Source organism: Hipposideros armiger, unplaced genomic scaffold (assembly GCF_001890085.2).
Source record: "Hipposideros armiger isolate ML-2016 unplaced genomic scaffold, ASM189008v1 scaffold_615, whole genome shotgun sequence".
NCBI lineage: Eukaryota > Metazoa > Chordata > Mammalia > Chiroptera > Hipposideridae > Hipposideros > Hipposideros armiger.
In genome coordinates, this window is record NW_017731965.1 from 308,634 (window position 1) to 321,981 (window position 13,348).

At 35.2% G+C, this 13,348-nt stretch overlaps 1 protein-coding gene across 1 annotated transcript in view; it reads right to left on the minus strand.

Annotated features, from left to right (window-relative positions):
- The window catches only part of NALCN (sodium leak channel, non-selective), a 300,278-nt gene that overhangs the window by 120,946 nt on the left and 165,984 nt on the right, over positions 1-13,348 (minus strand). Inside the window, exon 14 of the mRNA XM_019625115.1 lies at positions 6,497-6,634. Within this exon, the coding sequence (XP_019480660.1) occupies positions 6,497-6,634 (138 nt within the window). The remainder of the gene's footprint in view (positions 1-6,496; positions 6,635-13,348) is intronic.

Below are 13,348 nucleotides of genomic sequence, written 5' to 3' on the forward strand. Positions count from 1 at the left end.
GCTGTAGAGGGCAGTGTCACTGGCCCTCATATGTGGGATCCGAACCGGGGCCCTCTGGCATCCCAAGCGAGTTCTTAACCATTGCGCCACTCGGCCGGCCTTCATTTCTTTTCTAACGGTTACTTTTACTATTTTCTTTTCCTTTTCATCTATCTTAAAGATAGCCCTTTAGCTGAAATGTCATCTTTACTCTTATTTCTTTCTCTACCATGAACTTTATTAATAATTTCTATTTTTTTTAAAACTTATTTCCAAGTATACAATAGAAACACAGCAGGAATCTGGTCAACACCCCATAATCTTGTGTTTTTCTTTTCCTTCTTACCATTTATAATCAAACTGTCCTAAGCCATCTTGGAGGCTGTAGCTGGAAACAATCTCGTTTTTATATAGGTCAACAAAAAGTCAAATGTAATCAGAGCAATGTAAAATGAGAAATGTTCAACACAGATGCACTTTTAAATAAATTCTATAAAATCAAGTTATTTAATTTACACTTTGAAAAGCCCATTTTTGTCAACAAAATGTGACTATTCTCAGAAAGCTGTGACCACAGAAGCAAAATCAAGAGATTGCTGTGTTAATTTAAGCACTTCAAAGGTAACAAAAAGACTATCCACAATGAACGCTTAATTACATTTTCTCTTTTATAGTATTCACATCACAGGGCTCTCCTTTGAAACAATAATAAAGGGAAAAACAGTGAGGAAATAAAATAGTCTTTTAACTGGTTAAGTCTTCCATAGTCCTTAACGCCTAAGTCATTGGCAAAAGAAGGGGGAAAGACGAATTTCACAAGCATTCAGCAAACTACAATCGGTCAGGACAGAAATACAGAATACATACCTGTTGAATGAGAGAAACATTTTAAAGGGATAATAGACACTGATGGTGACTATGCATTGACTATACACTTAAGCTTGATTTTCATTGTGAGCCGAAAAATTGGTGTCCCCAGGGAGTGATGGAATAGCCTGCTGGGTTTTGTTTGTTTGTTAGTTGGTTTTTAATTCCAGAACAAACTGCAGTGAAACATTTTTTTTTTTTTTTTTTGCTACTTGGCACATGCCTGTTCCCTGAGAAGACGAAATTGGGAACTCACCAGGTTGTGTGGCACCACTGGTCAGCATGGATAAAAAACAATCAGAGCTTGTATGTTTATGTGGGCTTTTTTTTTCATTTGGGTTAAAATTCTTTGTAGTATTTTCCAAAAAGAAACATACAATTTAACTAAAATGCTCATTTTAATGTAAGTTCAAGCCTAAGACAGGCTTATGGAATAGAGATTTTAACTTACAAATGTTTAGTTTTTAACAGGCTTATTACCGCCATGCATATGTTTAGATGTTGGTCCATAAACTATCTCTGGCTGCTTTACTGCCAATATTTGAAATACTATTTTGAATAAGGTAGAGCTGGGAAGACTGGGAAGCAGATGTTTATTAAGTGCACACTGGTCACATAGCAAGCAACAGCACTCGCTCACGGCTCCTAGCATTTGTATCCTTTTCCTTGCATCTCAGGCTTTACTTGTTTGTTAGTTTGCTTGTGTTTATTAGCTCTATTTCTGTACTAGGTGTGGGCTGAAAGAAGACAGGAATTAAGGTCTTTCCCACTTCGGTCAGGATGTAGGTTAGTACTTACACTTAGTACATGAGATTTAGTAAAATGGTGCTGAATCAAATTGAGCTCACTTAATAGAGCCCATTATAGTGATGGTCTCTCTGAGGATAAACAGGAAAAGAATAACAATGGCTGGTCATGCTTTAAGCAAAATCTGAGGACGTGACTTTGGTCCCTAGACTTTTTGGGTAGCACAGAAATAACACTCTTAGTTTTAATTTAGTTAGAGAATGTTCTCTTTAATTGAATTAATTAGTTCTCATTTTTAAAAACTTAAAATCTGAATAGGTTTTGCTTTAGGCATCATAATCAGAGAAATCAACTAAATATCTCTAGGTTTTAAAAACTTCACATAAATATGGTTGAGAAAAATCAACTTGAGTTTTATTTAAGCAGTGTATTTCATCTAAATTATAGTATATATAAACAATAAATTGAGATGCCTTAGAGACCTAAAGGTGAAAAGCAAAAATTTAAAACAATTAGAAGATAGAGGAGAATGTATTTATTACTTCAGGGTGGGAAAGAATTTCTTAAGTGAGAGTCCAAAATAAATATTGACCATAAGTGAAAAACTGATACTTTTGACCATGTCAAAGTATCATATCAAAAGATACCACAAATAAATCAGAATAACAAAATACTGTCTAAGAGAGAACATTTATGTAGTAGTCAAGGGATTAATAGCCAGAATGTAACAAATAAATTTTAAAAAGACAAACTAGACTTTAGAAAAATAGGTAAAGCACATGATTAGGCGAGTCACAAAGAAGATGGCCAATAAACATATGAAGAAGTGCTCCCTTATGAACAGTTACGGAAATGGAAAAATGCAAGTTAAGGCAAAGCGATACCGCCATTCAACTCATAAGGCTGTCAAAATCTTAAAAGTCTAACAATATCAACCATAGATCAGACTGTAAGAAGACAAGAAATCTCAACCACCTGCGAGGGTAAATTAATGTACTATGCCTACAGAGCAGAGGTCCACACATGACAGGTCCAGATAGTAAATATTTTAGGTTTTGAGGGCCAGGAGGCAACATCTAGGATATTATAGAGGTACTTACACAATCATTTAAAAATGCACAAACCAGTCCTAGCTCACAGGCTGTATAAATAAAGCCTGTGGACTAGACTGGGTATGTGGACTTACAGACCCTTGCTACATTTGGCCAGTATCCAGGATCCCAGATTCTACTTTCTGACATATGAGTATATCCTAGAGAAACTCTCACACAAATGGACACAATGTACATACATATTAGTTGTAACATTATTAAACACTGGAAAACAACTTAAATATCCACCAGGAAAGGAACTGCTAAACAAATATGACATATTCAGTCATATTCCATACATTCATGACTATATACTAATGACCTAATGAGCTTTATGTGTATTAAGGTAAAAAGATTTCAAAATATTTGGTGAAAAACTTAATAGAATATATGTAGAGTTTGATGTCATTTATTCTGAAAATTGCTGCTACTAATGATTTGTAAAAAGAGAAATACATGATCAAATATAACTTGGCCTCAGCATGGTGTATGGAGATAATACTGAGAGAAGTGTGCACTCCAGGCATTTCCCTAGGGACCGCCAGCAGTGAGCTGGAGCAGTGCTCCTCCAACTAAAAAATTAATATTAATGTCAAAAATGTATGGTATAAAATGTTTGTAGATGATCAACTTAAATTAAAAACACTGTATATATATCTATATAGATATATCTATATATATACAGATATAGATATATGTATTTATATATATATATATATATATATATATATATATATTTATTTATTTATTCACTTATTCCCCGCTGAGCCATCCTGCCACCTGTTGGCAGCTCAGCGGCAGCTCAGCTCGGACCGGGCATCGAACCGCTGTTGCTCAGTGCTTGCACTCTTGAGCGAGCTCTTAACCAATTGAGCCACTTGGCTGGCCCAAAAACACTGTATATTTTTAGTGGATACATATATATGTGTGGGAAACTGCATTTCATTGATTTTAACATGTACATTTATTCTCACATTTTACAACTCTGAAATTGGGATGCACCTTATTCATGTGTACAGTTTATTTGTTGGTATTTTTACAGGTTACCCAAAATAAGAGTATTCTCATCGTTGATAGTATGTTGAATTTAATGAAATATAATTTAAAACTGGAAGATGGATTCCTACCCATTTCATCATAGTCATTGTCTGAGAGAAGGAGTGTGGAGAAAAAAGAAGAAGGGAGAGAGGAACTTGGTCCAAGAAGAATCATAAATGATACTTCAAACTGGTCAATAATACTTTACATTTATAAATAAAAAATATCTGAACTAGCATAAAAACATTGAGTATTTATTAATATACAGCTTCAAATGCACACACCATCTTACCTAAAGGAACTTGGTATTGGTGATAGCTACGCTCATCCTCTTATTTCATGGCTAAACCATCCCCCCACATACAAGTTCAACTCACATGGGGATGGCAACCTTGGGCGCTAGCTGTGGGGCATTGTTATTCTGTTTCCGATATAACATGACAGAGGTTAAGGAAGTTGTCTGGTTCTTCCAGTCACATATCTAGTGACCAGCAGAACTAGAACCCGAGTCTAGATTTTGAACTCCAAGTCCATACTCTTGTGCTCTACCATATTTACCAGACTGCCCTCAATGACTTTTAAATTCTCAATTGCTTTACAGAGTTGAAAAAAAGAAAAAATTACAAATAAAAGAACAATTTCAATTTTCAGTTTTAACTAAAAACTACTTTTTGAAAATCACAATAAAAATTATAGTGAAAGTTTTGAGCAGATTCTTAAATCAGTTGAATGAAGGGATGAAATTAGATATGGGTCTTTGAGCTGTGTTCTGTGGATTCCTAAAGGCTCAGGTGAACCTCAGGCATCCTTGGAAGTGCTCCAGTGTTCCACAATCATGGCCATGCTTTTGGCCCAATAAGGAAATTTCAGACTGCCCAAGAAGTCTGTGTACCAGGTTTAATATAATATTTCATTATATTAGCAATCCTTGTAGAAGTTCCCTTGGAAAAAAATCACTTTGCTAAATAATTTACTAGGCTAGTTTTTCCTTTTGCTTTTATAATGTGTCAGTCTCTGACTTAAGGATCAAGTCTATATCTGTGTGTAAAAAATTTGCAGTAAGGATAGCAAATAATTATATTGTTTTAACAGAAAAACAATTAGATTACTCCCATACATCCATGATTCCAATCATATTTATCTTGCATTTAACCCGTAATCAATAAACACTCTTCAAGGTATTTCTAGTTTTGAAGGAACTTAAATACATAGTAGGCGCCTAATAAACATTAGTTGAATTCATGAGTGAGTTAGTGAGTGAATGAATAATGAATGAATGCATGACAGACACAGACTTAGAGGTCCTGGAATGGAGGATGAAGGGACCTCAGGGCCAAATGTCCTGTAAACACCAGCACCGTCCGATTTGGCTCTGGAAGACAGGCCTCCATTTCCACTACTCAATGTTCTTTCCCTTTGTGAATATTTTTAGTCACCCCACACAAAAAAATGCCAAACCTACTTCTTTGAGAGTCTACCGTTTGAACCCAAGTCTTTATATCACATAACAATGTATCCCTATATAATTTTTGATGACCATGTCTTAGTTTTGAAAGCCTCTGCCTATTGCAAATGCAACCTCTAATTTAACATCTAGTTTCTCAAGCACTTATTTGATTCACAGCTATTTAGAATTCGAAGGGACCTTAGAGCTTATCTGCAATTTGTTTTATTTTAGTGACTCTTGGGCAGAGGTTTGAAAATGTCTTGGATAGACATTTTCAGCGACAATGGTAAGCTTCATAATCTAGGGAAGCAGCAATAAGTAGTTGCAAGACCACAGGCTTTGAGACCAGGCAAACCTGGGAATATTCTGGCATTTACACTCTATGTGACATTGGGCAAATTACTTAACTCTTCTGAGCCTCAGTTTCATCATCTGTAAAGTGGGACTATTACTTAACTTGGTTGTTCCTAATATTAGGAATAAAATTGTAAAACATTTTACCTCTTAATAAGAGTAACAGTTGTTTTTATTTCATGTGTTCCTAATAAAGGGTAATATTTTGGTGCCTTAACTTGGAACTTTTAACATAAGAGAGCTTCTTAAATGTGCACAAATATATTATATAGTGATGCACATTTGACATTAGAAAGACCTGAGAATTATATACCTTAGTATGTCACAGGCTGCATTTCATCATGTTTTTTTCTTTCTTCTTAACGGAAATAACATTAAAGAGAAAACTGTGTGACAGAAGTCAGTTTTTCTGGGACTTGGTATTCAGTTTTTATTGTGCTTTTACAACACTTGCAGCTATGTGTTTTATTATTTTTCCATGTGTTTGTTTCAGTCGCACATAGCATGAAAACACTGAGCTGATTTCTAATTAACTGACTGCACCCTGAGGTCTCCAGCATCTACCTTCAGTTTAATTACAGCTGAGAAAAGGATGTAGTGACATTGAAAAGAGTGTCTCTCCATGATTAAAAGAAAATAACGCCGTTTTGGTTTGATCCTTGGATCATCTGGGGTGTGAGTGCCTAGAGATGGTTAAATTGGTATGCTGATGTGAGATTTCTACTTTGTTTTGTCTTGTTTTCCCTCATGCAAACACCTGTACCTGATGCAGATAACATCTTACTTAAATCTGAAATCAGTTCAAGGAGTTCTCTGATTCATAGGAATTTAGAATGGAAGGGATATCATACAACTGATTACTCTACATTGGTTTTCTGGCTTTCATTCTGAAATTAAAAATAGGCCACACATCTGTTGGTGCTCATCCCACTATGAATTCTCAGATATAACTGGAAAAAAGTGCTAAACTCACCAGAGTGGCAAAGAGATGGTATAGAATGAAATAGATGGCGACCACAGGCGCCCACATGTGTCCCACAGCATTTAGAGTTTGGTCCATTACGTCTACCCATCCTTCCTGGGTGAGGATCTGGAACATGGACATGAATGCCTACAGAGGAAAAGAAGGGAGGTATTAAACACCAGCTTTAGGCATGCATGCAATTTAAAATTAGCATACGGTGTTTGAGGACTTTGATCGCTATATTATTTATTTTTATCTGATTGATCAGTGGAAAAACAACCTTAATTCAACCGATGGGAAAAGTCTGAGAAGTAAAGATTCCAAAAGCTTGATATCTAACGATTCAGTGTGGAAACCTAAAATAACTGACCTGAATTAAAATTATCCTTGTTGGTGGTAAATACTGCTGAGAAAATTAGAACAAAATGTAGGACCTTTGCTTGTTTGCCTTTCCTTTTCCCCCCTCTAAAGCAGCTAACTATTTAACATTTCCAACAGATGACTATATACTTTTTTCCTGCTAAGTGCAACTTATTTTTATAATGAATGACATTTAATTATCTAAAGGCATATGAGAATAATAACCTTAATTTTACTTTTATAATACCCATCTATCATATTATGTGTCATATTAAAAAATGAGACGCTCTAAAAAAGATATATTTCTAAAAAGTGATATTGCCATGCTGAGCAACTTAATAAAGACAAATACATTTTTCATAATTTTTTTATTTTCAAGGAGGAGAGTGAAGACCATGGATGAAGCCATGGTGAAAAAATATAGAGTATTCCCACAAAGAGCCAAGCTAAAGGACTCACTCTCTGCAAAGATCTTCAATGAGTTCCATTCTTACATGTTTTTCTTATTAATTATAGGATTACATAGGCATTTCTAACTCTTGTATTCCATATACATTAATGGTCAATAAATGCTTCTTAATGAGAATTTATGATGCTGTATGGGGAAAGTTGAAAATTGGAATCTAGTGACTCTTTAAAAATGTCTTTATAGGCCTTAGTACAATGTAGACTTAAACTGAATTCTCAGGTATCAGGATTCCAAGAAACAAAACCCAGCATAATACAAAAATGGACTGGGCCCAAGATAAAATCTCTGTTACGCTGATTAGGATTTTAGAGCCAAAAGGGACCTTAAAGATAATTTAATCTGACTCTTTTCTTTTTGAAGATAAGGAAAAGGAGGCTAAAGGATGATTGGTGATCAGCCCAAAGTTATTCTATTAATTTGTGGCACTAATAGAAGTACTACTTAGGCATTAGGATGCTAAAGTAAGTACTTTTCCAAGTATTGCTTCCTGTGTTCAGTGAAGTCTTGAATCTACTACTTCCCAGGCAGTAAGCTCTCTCAGCAATTTCCTTTCCTAGAGATAATTAACTTTTTAAGAAGGCGTTCAATGCCCAAAACATAGTGGAGCCATTTGAAAAAAGTAGCGACTACTCATTAAATGAATCTTGAACCAGGAGATAAATTTTTCCACTTCTTTTTGTCCATGTGTAAAAAACGTAACTTCTTCTTGAGTACATTTTTCTATAATCTCATTATCCTACAAAGTGTTTTGTTCTTGAAAGTATGAAATACATCACTATTGACACTTGAACTCAGCATTGCCAAGGACAAAATGATACTTTCCTAGAAAAAGTGCCTAAGACAACATTAGTTTTAACTCATCGTAAAAATGCTTCAGAGAATTTTCAACACATTATTTAACCTCCTAAGTGTGCCAGGATTTATCAGTGAGGGCAATTATTTTCCCTGTATTTTTTTTTTCTGTTGACTATTTATTACCTTCAAAGGCACGGAACAAATTCCAAAAATGATTCACAAATATATATATATAATCAGACTGATGTACTTTCTTCAATGGAGATGTCACCTGTGTGAAAGTGTGTGTACATCTCAAAGACTCAACAGCAATGTGGCAAGAGTCAAAACACCTACCAGTATAAAAGGAATCTTATTGGACATGGATTTCTTCCTTTAAAAGTAACAGAAAAGCTTGTGATTAAGCCCAAAAGATTTATTTTCGGTACCTAGAGACCAAAAACTCAGGTGTACCTTTCAGCTACGTTGGGCACAAACCAATTTAATTTGTTTCACCTACTGCATTAGCTTTCATGAACACTCAGCTATTACGCATTCAGCAAATGCTTGGGAATGTGGAGCTATAGGACTAGACAGCCTGTTGCTGCAAGATTAGCAATGTGGGCAAGAACACTGGGGTTATCCTCTACTCTTTTCAGAGTCTCAGAAAAAAAAAATCTCATTTCTGCACAGCTCAGCCACCTGAAAGTTCATGTTGTGAGATGCTGTGAATTATACTTGAGAGCAAAGCTTACTGTTAAATGTGATTTGTGTGTTTATAGCTGCTTCCATGAATAAAAAAATAAAAGGTAATGCCATGAAATACTTTTATTATAGACAGAAAACTAATTTGTGTCTTGCATGAAGGATGCCTTATCAGTTTTGCTGAGATTTTTATCCAGAAATTTAAATCCAAATGATGGTTTGAGGTTGTGAATCAAGGACACATACTGACTTATATTACCCTCAGGATCTGTGTTCCTTGAAGAACCTGCTTAGTTTATTTATTCAAAAAAAGAATATTACTGGTTACTGAAGGTTTGATGTGTTGAGGATTGAGATGTGGAAGACATGGGTTGTTCCCTTAAGAAATTTATAATCAAGAGTTGAAGGAAAAGATGAACATGACCAGCTCTAAGAAAAGTGAAAATATGGTGTGTAAGAGAAATGTAGCAAAGCTACCAAAAGTAAGTTAGAAGGATCAATGTATTCCTTAGGTAAGTCAAGAACAAGTTCGGAATAATGATGGTCATTGACTTTGATGATGAAGAAGAGTAGAATTTAAAAGGTGGAGAAGGCAATGATGAACAAAGGCCTAGAGGAAGTTGCTTCTTTTTTTTGGACTACTTTCCCTTTTGTTATGCCATTATCCTGTTGACCCTTTCCCGCTTTTTGGTTTCTACCAGCTCTTTAAAAATTAAGAAAACAAATCTTGTACTTGTCATATATGTTTCATGGACTTTTTTCCCATCCATTCATAGTATTTTTGCAAACATAAATTTTAAATTTCTATGTGGTCTAATTTGTCTTTTATTTAAGGTGTTTTTATTTTGCATAAAAAGCCTTCTCTTACTGCAAGATTAGATATACATGTACCCATACTTTTATGCAGTAGTTTTATAGCTTCCTTACTTTATTATGTTGAACATGTTGAATCAGAAATCACTACTTGAATCACTTTAAATCTGGAATTTATTTTGGTATAAGAAATGAGACAGAAATGAATCCTATTTTTTTACAGTAGGTGATTAGTTGATTCAGTACAGTTTAATTGAAAAATCTATATTTTCTTCATTATTCTCAGAACTTTCATTTATTTTTGTTAATTTTCCTAAAACATCCTTTTGTTTTATTCAGAGATCATATTAATCTAAGCAAAGTTGATATTGTTTTCAGTTCATCCTCCAATCTTGAAGAAAGGCATATCTTTCCGTTTACTATCTTTATTCATGATTCTGAACAAAGATTTCATCTTAGGCAGTTTCTGCACATTTCTTGTTAAGCTCATTCTTAATACTTTTCAAAATTTTAATCAAGGTGACACTACATGATCAAAATATCACATAACAGAGAAACCTGATGATGGGTTTCTTAATGAATAATAAACAACAGCTGTATGCCCAAGTATCTCAGTCCCAAGTCCCAGAGGTCACCATTTTTAACCATTTGTGTTTTCATTTCCGGTGATGCTATTCATACTCCTAGTCAATATTTCTTAATTTATCCACTTTAGACATAGACTTCTACTATGATATGTGAAGATTTAATTCAGGCAAACATCACTCCCCACATCTCTTGACCACTCCCATATTTGTACATAAATCTCTATTTCTTTTTCTATCAAACTCTGACAGAATGGCTAGCCATCTCCTTGTATAAGATAAAGGTCTCAGCACTGCTTCTCATCCCACTGCTTTCCTCTTCTCTCATTTCCATCTTTGGTAGTGCGTTAATTTAACATCCTTAAGTTCACCAATATTTACATTTTATTTATTTATTTATTTACTTTTTTTTTTTCTGCGCCATCCTGCCACCTATTGGCAGCTCAGTGGCAGCTCAACTGGGGCTGGGAATCAAATTGGCGACCCTGCTTGCTCAGAGCTTGCACTCTTGGGCGAGCTCTTAACCAACTGAGCCACCGGCCCCAACAATTTTTACATTTTGTTCTTCCATCATAATTGGGTCTTCATGCTTGTCCGTATGTTGATAATCAGTAGATTGATCATCAATATATTCACTATGAAAATACTGTCCTGTCTAGCCTTGCATTACTCTAAGACAATATGTCCTCCTCCAAGGCACCAATATTATGACATGTGTGGTACTAAAAGGTAAATGTTCAAGGTTAAATGGAGTCCCCTTTCTTACTTTCCACTAATTGCTCAGAATCTGGCCTAATTTAATTCAGTTTATTTGAAATCCTTTTTTGGCTATTATCAATAATGCTGCTATGAACATTCATATAAAGGTTTTTGTGTGAACATATGTTTTTGTAAATTACTTTTACTTAATATGCTTTTTACTGTTTGTATTAAAATACATGTAAAAACATCTATTTCTCTTACTTTAAAAATATACACATGCAAAAGTTATTAAAGGTGGTGAAGAATACAACTGATACTATTGATGTAGAACTTTCAATCATTTGCATCTACTTTATCTTTAGCTGGTTTCAAGAACTCTTACTCTACAAAAGATTTGCTTTCAAAATGAAATCTACTTGACATCTTGTATAGTAGCTCAACCTTTTTACTGAGAGCGTCCCTGCTGTGTCTTACTAACAGTCAGTCCTAAAATAGAAGACATGCCTGGATGATATTCACTGAGTACAAAAGTGACACCTCTTTTGGCTTTCATTGACTTAATTATTCACCTACTCAATCTCCATGCTTTTTTCCCCACACTCAAATAGCAATAACATGTAGAGGAGTTTTATCTTCTGAAAAACCCACTGACTTCATAATCCTTTAATGCTTTGTTGTCTCTTTCTTTTTATTTAAAACTTACTCAACTATTCAAAGCTTTTCCAATATTTAAAATAACTTCAATACATGGTCTGACAATTAGGTTCGCGAACTTGCCACAGTGCGCTTACATTGGCAGCACTGTACAAACAGCTCGGTAAGGTTTCATAACGTTGGCATATCAGTGTCTCACAGCTGTATTCGTATTCTGTCGACATGTGGCCGTGTCTTGCTGAGTGTTGTTCATTATTGTTGTGTGTTTTGTGTGCCATTGCGAGAATGTCTGAGTTTGAATTAGAGCAACGAACATTCAATTTCTTGTTAAACTTGGCAAGAGTGGAAGTGAAATCAGGAACACGTTAGCCCAAGTTTATGGGGATAATGCCATGAAGAAAACAGCAGTGTACATACAAATGGGTTAAACACTTTTCTGGGGGGAGAGAATGAGTCACTGATGAAGAGAGGTCAAGGTGGCCAGTAACGAGCAAAACTGATGAAAACTACAAAAATTCATTGAATTGTGGGTCAAAATCATCGGCTGACTGTGAGAAGCATAGCAGACCAAGTAAACATCAATAGAGAAACAGTTAGGAATATCTTAACTGAAAATCTTGGCATGAGAAGGGTGTGTGCAAAAAGGGTCCAGAAGGACCTCACCGATGAACAAAAGCAAAGGAGATTTGAAGTTTGCCAAGACCTTTTGGAGAGGCAAAACGATGTTTTGGGCTGCGTTTTCACTGGTCATGAAACATGGGTGTACCAATACGACCCTGAAACAAAGCGTCAAATTGCACAATGGAAGTCAGCCAGTTTGCCACGACCAAAAAAGTTACATCAGTCCAAATCAAGAGTCAAAATGATGCTAACGTTTTTTGATATCAGAGGGATTATTTATTATGAATTTGTACCAACTGGACAAACAGTTAACCAAATTTACTATTTAGAAGTGCTGAAAAGGCTGCATGAAAAAGTTAGATGAAAATGATCTGAACTTCTCGCCAACAATTCATGGCTCTTGCATCACAACAATGCACTAGCTCACCCGGCATTGTCTGTGAGGGAGTTTTTAGCCAGGAAACAAATAACTGTATTGGAACACCCTCCCTACTCACCTGATCTGGCCCCCAATGACTTCTTTCTTTACCCAAAGATAAAGGAAATATTGAAAGGAAGTCATTCTGATGACATTCAGGACATCAAGGGTAATACGAAAACAGCTCTGATGGTCATTCCAAAAAAAGAGTTCCAAAATTGCTTTGAAGGGTGGACTAGGTGTTGGCATTGGTACATAGCTTCCCAAGGGGAGTACTTCAAAGGTGACTGTAGTGATATTCAGCAATGAGGTATGCAGCACTTTTTCTACGATGAGTTTGTGAATTTAATTGTCAGACATCGTATATAGTAAATAGATCAATCTAATGTTGGAGTTAAATTTCAAAAAAGTGCATTGGTTGGCAAAATCATGGCTGACAAGATCAAGGTCTTATGGAGAATTAAGGGCTGGAAAAAATCAATAAAAAATACATTAAATATATTTAAAAACCTCCAATAAATAAAAGCTCTATAAGCCACCTCTTACTGTGGTCAAACTGTCATTCAGAAAACAAATACTGTGGATTTGAATTTGGAGTAAAAATACAGGACTGTAATGTTAAAGCCATCAGCAGTAGCCATCTCTTGACTTTAAATCCCTCCTCTGGTTTAGTTGAAATTCCATGCTCCATCAATTCAATTACACTTTTCTCAGTTCTCCAAACTCCATTTCTCTGTCTTGTTTGCCAAATTCTCATAAAA